Raw genomic sequence first — 11,037 nt, 5'->3', positions numbered from 1 at the left:
CATTCATTCATTTTCTTGTCGGCTTAGTACCTTTATTAATCCGGGGGCGCCACAGCGGAATGAACCGCCAACTTATCCAGCAAGTTTTTACGCAGCGGATGCCCTTCCAGCCGCAACCTATCTCTGGGAAATAAAGGCATTCAAACATGGTAAAATTCAACTGTTTAAATCAGATTTGTAAAACAAAATTGTGGAAAGTTCCTTCAATGTTGGACAAAATTGTGTGAATAAACCTGTTGAAATGTATTGCTATTTGTGTACAAATGCAGAATGACGTTTTCTGTGCATTACGAAACACCTCTTGGTCTACTCGGTAGAGCTCAAATATTTGTTATAGTGATGGACTGTGCAGTGATGGTGTTTAAATTAATTTTTTGTTTTCATTAATAATACATTACTGCACCCAAGGGTAGATTAATGACGTTTATTTCATGCTTGGCAGACCAGTTAATTTAGGATGGACCGGCAAAGCTTATTAATGTTTGTACTCGGGTATGAATGAAATAAACACCACCTACTACTGTCAGAGGACAGTTGGGTGATTTTTGGACACATCAGACAGAGTGATATGATGTTAATCCTACGTAGTCCTAAAAGGCTGAAGTTCGCTTGAGACACGCTTATCCCTTCATTGTATCCATTTTTAACTCATCACAGCTTTTACACAGAATTATATACATACATATTTTTTTTTATATCCCAGTGAGCTCTGGTTTCCCCCCACAGTCCAAAGACATGCGGTGTTGGTGGATTGGGTGAACTAAATGGGCCGTAGTGTATGAATATGTGTGTGAATGCGAGAGTGTATGAGTGTTTCCCAGTACTGGGTTGCTTCTGGATGCTGCTTCTGGATGCTGCATCTGCTGCTTAAAACATATGCCGGAATAGTTGGCTGTTCATTCCGCTGTGGCAAAACCCATGATAAATAAGGGACTGAGCCAAAGGAAAATGGATGAATGATTTTTCGAGTAAACTAATATATATATAATATATAATATATAAAATCAGTACCCAAAATAAGGTTTGCATGTCTCCTGTTGTATAAGAGCCAGTGAAAATACTAGGGTATCAAAAGTAAATGTACCTTTATATTCTGAAAGTAGGTGTAGAAAAAGGCTTTACACTCACAACAGCAAAGCACACAACATGTGTGTGTGTATATAAATGAATGTAGCAGCATTATGGTGGCTTTAGATGAGGTCATTGAAGAAGGGGGAGAAACACACAAGCCCACACATGTTCGAACAGCGTAAAGGTTATGCGAATATTGGATTGTGATGAGGTCATTGATGTGGTGGGAATAAAACTCACACACATACACACACACACACACACAAACACACATATACCACACACCCCCATCTAGTCCCAGGATAGTACTACTGCACATGCCCCGGCCATTATATCTCCCTGCAGACAACCTTAACCTTACACCAGGAAGCAGTGGCCAATTTAGCCCAATGACATAATGTGTTATGATGGGCAATCAAGCCTGACTTCTGCTGACTCCCTCATGAAGCTAATCAAATCAATAGCAGTGTGAAAATGTGCAGTGCGCCCTTATGCCTTTCACCTGGATCAGTATTAAAAAAATAATATCTGTACACGGTTTATGTGTCTGATTAAATGGAAACAACTAGTAATAAAGTCAAACGTTTAAGATGGATGGATGGATGGATGGATGGATGGATGAGTATGTGGGTAAGTAGATGGTTGGTTGGTCAGTTGGTTAGTAAGCAGATTTTTCCCACTAGGGTAAGGAAAAATAACCTTATTTTTAGATTATTTTATTCATCCCACTTACAAATTATTTTGCTTGTTTGAGGGAAACACTCACTTAATTATGACCTTTTTTTAAAAAACAAGACTTTATTTTTCACAAAAAAAAAAAAAAACTAAACAAAGTACTATTGTGTCTCTCGTGGCATTCTGTGGAGGGTGCTCTGGGAGTATGGGGTCAGGGGTGCTCTGTTAAGGGCTGTCTCGTCCCTGTATGAACAGAGAAGGAGTTTGGTTTGCATTGCAGGCAATAGAATACAGTGTGCTCAATGGGAGAAAAGGTTGGTGTTCTTGTACCCAGATATTTAAAAAGAGCATATTTTAGAGCAGTAATCATAGTATAGTGTTACTGTGAAACCGTGTTATTTTTATCCAAGGTTATCATCACAATCTTATACCGGCCCATGCCTACTCAGCTCTCAGAACTACATGGAGTAAATAAAAACAAAGACTTTGTATTTATGCCCCATCAAATGTGGTTATGATGGAAGTCAGCGGGGCAAAAACAGCCACCAACAGTCAATTAGAGAAAAAATTTAAATACATCCAGTTCAAAATGACTTTTTATATTGAAACTCCATCATTTTGTGTGCTTTTTTTTTTTTTACCAAATCAGTGACATCATTTGTGAACTTGGCAATTAAAGAGTTAAAATCCTGTCATTTTAGTAGTTTTGATCAGGACTGAGGTAGATTAACAGATTTATGCAAAAAAATTAAAAACAATATTAATCTGATGCATTTTTACAGCAGTAAAATAAATGGCAGCAGTATATTTAGTGGATGTTTTCATCCCGAACATAGCAAAAGGCTATTTGAACCATACACAAGGGATAAGGGGCTAATAATATTCACCCTAAAATGGTTTTAATTGTAAGATATGGTGATAGATTACAGGAAGGCTTCTCCAACGCCAAATATAACTAATATTAAAGGCTTGGACATTGAAATTGTTGACACGCATAAATATCTATGGGTTGTTATTGATAATTTGTTGACATTTCAACCTAACACCCAGGCTGTCTATAAAAAAGTTCAACAAAGACTGATGCTGTTTTATAAACAATTTATCGAATCTGTTTTATCTTTTTGCATTGTAGCTTGGTACGGCAATCTGAGTGTGTCAAGCAAGAACAGGCTGATTGGCCTGGTGAAGGTGGCAGGCAAGATCATTGGTTTTAACCAGACTGATCTAATGGTAATCTACCATAATTATGTTAATTATGAGAGCTCAGGGTATCCTATGCACCCCGGATCACCCATTGTACTCTGTATTTCAGCTGTTGCCCTCAGGACGTCGTTTTAGGGTTCCTATTTGCAGAACAAGTAGAACCAGAATTTTTTTTATAATGATGGCCATTAGGTCATTAAATCCAGGGGGGAGGGGGATGTTTCTACATACTGATGTATGGATGTTGTGTGGTAATATTTTATTAATGTGTACATGGAACTTCGCCTGTGTTATGGTACCTTGTTGCAATTTTAGTTTCCCTAACGGGATAATAAAGATGAGTCTGAGTCTGAGTTTTAAAAAATTAAAAACTGATTTTATTCTAGCCGAAATAAAACAAATAAGATTTGTTTCAGAATAAATAAATATTGCTCTGTTAAACATAATTTGGGAAATATTTAAAAAAGAAATTCACAATGTCACTTTTTTTTCTCCAATATTGTGCAGTTTTAAGACATCATTGTATAGACACATTTTTGAATGTATGAATGTTTCCCAGAGATGGGTTGTGGCTGGAAGGGCATCTGGTGTGTAAAAATGTGCTGGATAAGTTGGTGGTTCATTCCACTGTGGCGACCCCGGATTAATAAAGGGACTAAGCCGACAAGAAAATGAATGAATGAATAAATGTAGTCTGGGTGATCATTTAAACATATCATCTGACTTTAAACCTTTCTTCTGTTGAGCACTGAAGAAGATATTTGAAGACTGAAAACCTGTAACGCCTGACTACTATAGTAAGAAAAGCAAATACTATGAAAGTCAGTGGTTACAGGTTTTCAGCATTCTTCAAAATATCTTCTTTTGTGTTTAACACAAGAAAGAAACTCATAAACATTTGAAACAAGTGAAGGGTGAATTTCATTTTTGAAGCAGTATATTTAGTGGATGTTTTCATCCCGAACATAGCAAAATGCTATTTGAACCATACACAAGGGATAAGGGGGTTAATAATATTGATCCTTAAATGATTAAAAAAAAATTAAAAACTGCTTTTATTCTAGCCGAAATAAAACAAATAAGATTTACTCCAGAAGAAATAAATGTTGCTCTGTTGCTCTGCTAAACATCATTTGAGAAATATTTGAAAACGAAATTCCCAGAAGGGCTAATAGTTTTGTTCTTAACTGTATATCGCAGAAAAACTAAATATCACAATGTCACTTTTTTCCAATATTGTGCAGTTCTAAGTCATCATTCTATGGACACATTTTTGACAATATCTGTATCAAAGGAGATTAGTGTCAATGAGTGCACATCAGCATGTTATATGTGCACATGCATTGGCAAAGCTGTGGATGGATGCCATCTGGTGAGTAGGCGGGGGAGAGAGTGAAAGAGAATGAGGATCATGGTTGTGGAGGAGCGGGTGGAATGGGACTGTTTCTCTGGGAAAGCCATGACATAAAATGCTAAATATGTTATTAATGCCACACCATATAATCAAACATATTTTAAACACAGGAAGTGTTGTTGTTTTTTGATCTGAATGGGATAACTGAATGCACACATTTTCAGCTATTGTCATGTTCTGATTCCAGGGTTCTAATTCTAGTTTTTCCCTACACGCTGTGTGAATGAATATGTTTGTCATCCTGTGTTTTTGGACTGACCTGGTTTGAATTCTTCCAGGGTTCCACAGAAATGAAGACATGAAGGCCATTGAAGTTCTTCCCATACTTAAAGAGAAGGTGGCATTCTTATCAGGTGAGCCAGTGACATTAAATATAACAAGAATAGCAAAGTTGAGGGTCAGTATATTTTTGGATGAATCAAATATAATTATTAATTTATATAATTAAATTTAAGCATTAATGAATTTTAAAAATACATTTCTATTGAAAATAACTTTATTAGTGATGTTTAATAATAAAAAGAGACATTTTAAAATATATTTTCATACAATTTTAAAGGATCGTCTGATAAAACTGCAAAAATGTTTGACAATATTATCGTTTTATTTTATTTTTGATCAATTAAATGTTGTCTGGGTGATTATTCAAGCATATTATATGACTTTAAACAATTCTTCTGTTGAACACTGAAGAAGATATTTGAAGACTGAAAACTGTAATCGTTGATTACCAAGAAAAACAAATACTATGAAAGTCAATGGATACAGGTTTTCAGCATTCTTCAAAATATCTTCTTTTGTGCTGAACATGAGAAAGAAACTCATAAACATTTGAAACAAGTAAAGGGTGAGTAGTTAGTGACAGAATTTTTTGCCATTTTCAGATGCCTTTAACAATATTTAGATATTAGATAAATAAATATAACAAGAATAAAAAAGTTGGGGACCGGTACAATAGTTTTTATATATATATATATATATATATATATATATATATATATATATATATATATATATATATATATATATATATATATATATATATATATATATATTTCTTTAAAAAAATACTGTCGTCTTGTATTTTATTAGTAATATTTAATAATGATTTCTAAAAAAAAGGAATATTTGAAATATTTTTTAAATATATTTTCTGCAAAATGTTTGACAATATTATTGTTTAATTTAGTTTTGATCAACTAAATTTAGTCTGGGTGATCAGTCAAACATATCATCTGACTTTTAACCAGTCTTTTTTCTGATGAACCCTAAAAACCTGTAACCATTGACTACTTTATTGAGAACAACAAATACTATGAAAATCAATGTTTACAAGTCAATTGTTTTCGGCATACTTCAAAATATCTTCATAAAAAGAAACTCATAAACATTCGAAATGAGTAAAGGGTGAGTAAATGGTGACATAATTTTTAGATATTTTTGGGTTAACTAGCACTTTAAGAATATTTTGTAGATATTAGGTAAATAAATATAACAATGATAAAAAATAAAAGAAATTAAAAGCAGAAAATGGACCGAAAAAAAAAACATAAAAACATTAAAAAAAAAAGATTCCTTAAAACAAATTAGTACCTTAAACTTTATTAGTTATATTTAATAAAAAAATAAATAAAAAGAGGCACATTTGATACATTTTCGAATTTAAAATTTATGGATGATCTGCTAAAACAGTGGAAATGCTTGACAATATTATAATTGGGTTTTTTTTTGAGCTACTAAATGTAGTCTGGGTGATCATTTGAACATAACATCTGACTTTAAAGCTTTCTTATGTTGAACACTGAAGAAGATATTTGAAGACTGAAAACCTGTAATTGTTGACTATCATAGTAAAATAAAACAAATACTAGAAAGTCAATTTTCAGCATTCTTCAAAATATCTTCTTTTGTGTTCAACACAAGAAAGAAACTCAGAAACATTCAAAACAAGTAAAGGGTGAATACATGATGACAGAATGATTTTCAGGCATTTTTGAGTGAACTTTTAATGTAAGAATACTTAGATATTAGATATATAAATAGAACAACACTAATATATATATATATATATTTTATTTTTACTCAACTAAATTTAGTATGGGTGATCATTCAAACATATCTGACTTTAAACCAGTGTTTGTCACAGTCTGGTGTCTTCGTTGCGCCATGTGTTTGTTGTGTGATGTATTGTGTTCCATGTGCGTTCTGTTATCGTCGTGATTCCTTTGTTCTGTTTTCCCGCCCTTCGTTTTTTTATTAGTTCCACCTGTGCTGCACGTCTGTATGTACTCAGTTCGTTCTTGGCTTGTGTATTCATACCACTGAGTTCAGTTTGTTCATTTTTTGGTATTGTTTTGTCACTCTTCGTCTCCTCTCTGCATTTTGATGTTCCAGTACCTGTTGTGAGTGTATTTTGTTCATAAATATGTGTGTTTTTTATTATTCCTGTGCATTTGTGAGTGAGGCCATCTGTGTTATTGTATTATCTAAGAAACGTGTTTTTAAAAGAATCTATTTTAATGTAGTTTTTCTTTAGTATTTTCTTTTTTAATGTTAATGGATTCATCTTGTGGTGTTGTTTTTAATGTCTATATAAATATATTTATTTCAAATTTATAAAAGTAATTTTATTTTGTGTACACCTAAACTAAATTGCATTAAGAACTTAAGTTCTTATTAGTTTATCCAAAAATTAAAATGTACTCTTTATTTACTCTTAAAGTGGTTTCAAACCTTTGAGTTTAATTATTCTGTGGAACATACAATACGTATTTTGAAGAGCTGAACACCTGTAACCATTGACTTTCATTGTAGAAAATGTGCATGCAATGCAAGTCAATGGTTACAGCTTTGTAACCAATATAAATATAGATCAAATGACATCACAAGCCATATGTCATGGTGAAAAAATTAAAAATATGTAATGGTGCAGCTTTAATGTGGATTGGTAACCCATTCCAAAGTTTAGATGCAGATTAGGCCTAAAGCCTGGTTTATACTTCTGCTTCAAGTGACCAGCGTAACCCACGTCGCAACTTCTGCGCGCTGTCTCTGTTGGTCTGCATTAACACTTCCGAAACGCTAGTTGGCAGTGAGGTGTAAATGTTCCTCTGTGTCGAGTTTCTTCGCTGCTGTTTGCTTTTCCTGAACACTTCCGGGATGTACAAGTAGCTCAAACTCGCTCATTTTGAGGCAGGATTCGGCGGACGTGCAACAACTTTAACTATGAGGTAAACACAAAACAAAACTTTCCATTCGGAGCTCCTTCACAGGACTCCACACTTGTAAACAATCGCTCCATCAGGTTCGCACCATTCACACGGCTCTCGGTCCCGCCCAGACTCGTCAGCAATACCAAGCCGACCAATCACAGAGCTTGCGCTACCCGTCGTTGCGATTTGTAGTTAAATTTTTTTGAGAGGTGCACGTCAGTGACGCCGACGGCCACGGCGAAGGGCTATGCGTCAGCGCCGTAGCATACGCCGGCGTTTGACGCAGAAGTATTTTAATTTCGACTTTGAAACACTTAATAGATTCTTGCAGGCATTCCTAATAGGTCTAATTGGTTAATGTGTTGATAACAGATCATAGAGGTAGAAAGGAGCAAGGCCATGTACACATTTATAACATGTTTAACAGAACACTGAAAAAAAAAACATGCAGGGTTCCCCACAATTCTTTTATGTCCCAACACAAATTAAGTTAGCTTATACTTAAGTACACTAAACCTAAAACAGTAAGTTGTCCCAACAATATCGCCATTTCAAATAAGTAGTTTGAACAAGCAGCTTTTTTTGAGTGAAGAAATTTTAAAGGTTTAAATTTTATTTGATAAATTTAAATGATAACGGATTAAAAATTTTGGGTGCAACTACTCTACCTGACAAAAGTCTTGTCTCCCAGTTGTAGGCGCAACAAATAAGTTGACTTCTATTTGATCATTTGGAAAAGTAGGAGAAGCTAGATTTTTCTAATGAATCATCTGTTGAACTGCACCTCAATCATCACACATACCTCAGAAGACCTATTGGAACCCGCATGGACCAGAGATTCTCACAGAAATCAGTCAAGTTTGGTGAAGGAAAATCATGATTTGGGGCTACATTCGGTATTGGTGCATGCGAGAGATCTGAAGAGCGGGTTGCAACATCAACAGCCCGAGGTATCAAGACATTTGTGCTGCAAACCACAGAAGAGGGCAAATTCTTCAGCATTATAGCGCTCCTCCTCACACTTCAACCTCCACATCAAAGTTCCTGAAAGCAAAGAAGGTCAAGGTGCTCGGGTATTGGCCAGCCCAGTCACCAGACATAAACATTGAGCATGTCTGGGGTGGTATCGAGGAGGCATTGAAGATGAATCAAAAGAATCTTGATGAACTCTGAGAGTCCTGCAAGAACGCTTTCTTTGCCATTCCAGATGACTTTATTAAATTATTTGAGTCACTGCAGAGATGTATGGATGCAGTCCTCCAAGCTCATAGGAGTTATATACAATATTCGTTCTTTTTCCGCTGCACCATGACTTTATATTTTATACTGTATGTTATTTCTGTTAAGGGACAAGACTTTTGTCTAAGCAAAGTCAGACCTTACTTAAATTATTAATTTAATTAAATAATTAAAAATTAAGGCATGATCATATTTTATTTTGGTAAAATAAGCGTAATCTAGAGGCTTTTGCCTTTCATACAAGTCACTTCTGATACCAATTGAACAACTAGAAGTCAAGTTATTATTTGTTGGATAAGATATGTTTGAAGGATATTATTTGTTGGATATTATAAACTTGGATAATACTTTAATTAGGTTGTGTATATGCTGTAATGACTTGGCCAAAAACCTTTTTTGGCTTAGAATGAACTGAAAAGTAAGAAAAATGTTGTTTCCTATTACATTTGCTGTTTGTTAAAACTACTTATTTAAAATGAACTAAAACAATGAATATTATGATTTTTGTTTATTTATTTAGGGACAACTTAATTGTTCAATCTACTCTTGAAAATACTAATAAGTTAACTTAATTCCTACATGTTGCACTGGCACAAATTGATTGTGTGCAACCCAGCATTTTTATACAGCGTAAGCCATTTATGAACTGACTACTGCTTCTCCGTATGCCTGGATTTCTATGCATATTAATGAGAAGGAACTTATTTGCGGTGACAGTCATTACCCCTCTCAGATATGTGAGCTCAAAAGCAGATCAGCGTTGCTGGGGAAATGCAGTGAATGTTTAGCTGGCTGCTGACCCAGATAGCTTTACGAACATCTTAATCTTTGGCAGGCCAACTTGCTTATCATCAGCTCAGCTCGCCTAAGTAGAGATATAACTCTTTTCCAATCATTCCATTCTTCCACCTCTGCACTTCGAAGCGAGTTTGATGGAATTTGGGATGCAATAATGATTTGAAGCTATGTTAGTGATGATATTAGGCGTCATGTTCTGAATTAGGCAAAACATGATGCAGAAATATTTGATTCAGCGTATGTTGGAAAAAGAAAATCTTACTTAGAGTTTTTGTCCTACATCTAGTCCGAATATCTGAAAATGCTTAACCCTTATCTGCACCTATTATGATAAATTTAAAATATATATATATTTGACTGTTTTTCTTTTCTTAGAATGGCTTAACCCTCTAGGGTCGAAGACCGTGTATTCGCGTTTTGACCTGTGGTGTCGTCAAACTGCTGAAATGAACTTAAATTCCACTTTCAGTTTTGATCGTGCAGATAAGATCAATACATCAATTGAATCTGTTATGTGTCTACTTTTTGTTGTGTACACTCACAACAACAACAAACGTGTGTTCTTTTGCAAAATAAGGAAAACACACAGTGTAGGCATTCTGTCTTTTCTCTCTCTCCGTGAACTGCTTTTAGAAACGCGTCAGTAAAATGCGCTGAAACTCCGCGATAACAAAACGCACAGAGATGAGAGACATGCATCTCTAGAAAGCTTGAAGTGTCTGCTTTTAAACGCAACTATTCATGTTGAAAACAAACATTGCTTGATAAAGTAATCAGTATGAAACCAACGCTATGTCTAGTTTCTCAGTCTGATCTCATAAGTTTTAATGCGACCACGCCCACGAGGCATTGTTATTACAAGCGTCTGAAGACTCGTGCAGACTTTCGTCAGAAAAACACGTCACTAAAATGCAGGGAAACTCAGCAAATAGTCAACAAATATGATGATTTATGATATCTATATAAAGCTTAATATGTCTACTTCTGCATTAACCAATTCAAGTCGAAAACAAATGATCTCTTTTTATGTAATCCGTGTGAAAGTAAGGACTGGTACGGATTCTCCTATATCGCCTCATTACAGCTAACGCGATCCTGCCTCTCAGTAAGCAAGCTGTTCAAATGTAAATTTCTAGATGTGAAAACAACACTGATAAAGGACCAGTGGCAAAGAGAGTTAAAGTAGGTAAGAAATGCTCAGAGTTTGCTCAGTAATGTGAGTAATTTTGGTCTGTGTCATGCCGACAAATTGTTAGATACAGATGTAGCCTTCAACTTCACAAATGTATAAAAACGCTACAAATGTGGACCAAGATAAAGTAAGTTAAGTAAGTCAGTCTCCGCTGATGTCAAGAAGAAGGCCAGGGGTTAATGTGAAGTGCTGTGAAAACTTTTTATTTATTTATTTATTTATTTTTTAAGCTA

At 34.8% G+C, this 11,037-nt stretch overlaps 1 protein-coding gene across 28 annotated transcripts in view; it reads left to right on the top strand.

The window, feature by feature from the left end:
• triob (trio Rho guanine nucleotide exchange factor b) overlaps window positions 1-11,037 on the top strand; it is a 251,202-nt gene that overhangs the window by 65,732 nt on the left and 174,433 nt on the right. For 27 of the 28 annotated variants that reach the window (XR_015510907.1, XR_015510906.1, XR_015510893.1 and 24 more), the window contains one exon: window positions 4,642-4,716. Coding sequence is in view for 10 of the 28 variants with exons in the window: in XM_087286536.1 (XP_087142662.1) it covers window positions 4,642-4,716 (75 nt within the window). In the remaining 18 variants the exon portion in view is untranslated. Of the gene's footprint in view, window positions 1-4,641; window positions 4,717-6,702; window positions 6,766-11,037 lie in introns of those variants that run through there. The other variant, XR_015510909.1, reaches the window with a different exon arrangement.

The sequence above is a fragment of the Danio rerio genome, chromosome 16 (genome assembly GCF_052040795.2).
Source record: "Danio rerio strain M-AB ecotype USA chromosome 16, GRCz13ab, whole genome shotgun sequence".
NCBI lineage: Eukaryota > Metazoa > Chordata > Actinopteri > Cypriniformes > Danionidae > Danio > Danio rerio.
Note: the sequence above shows the minus strand (reverse complement) of the source record. Positions and strands in the feature narration are given on the sequence as shown.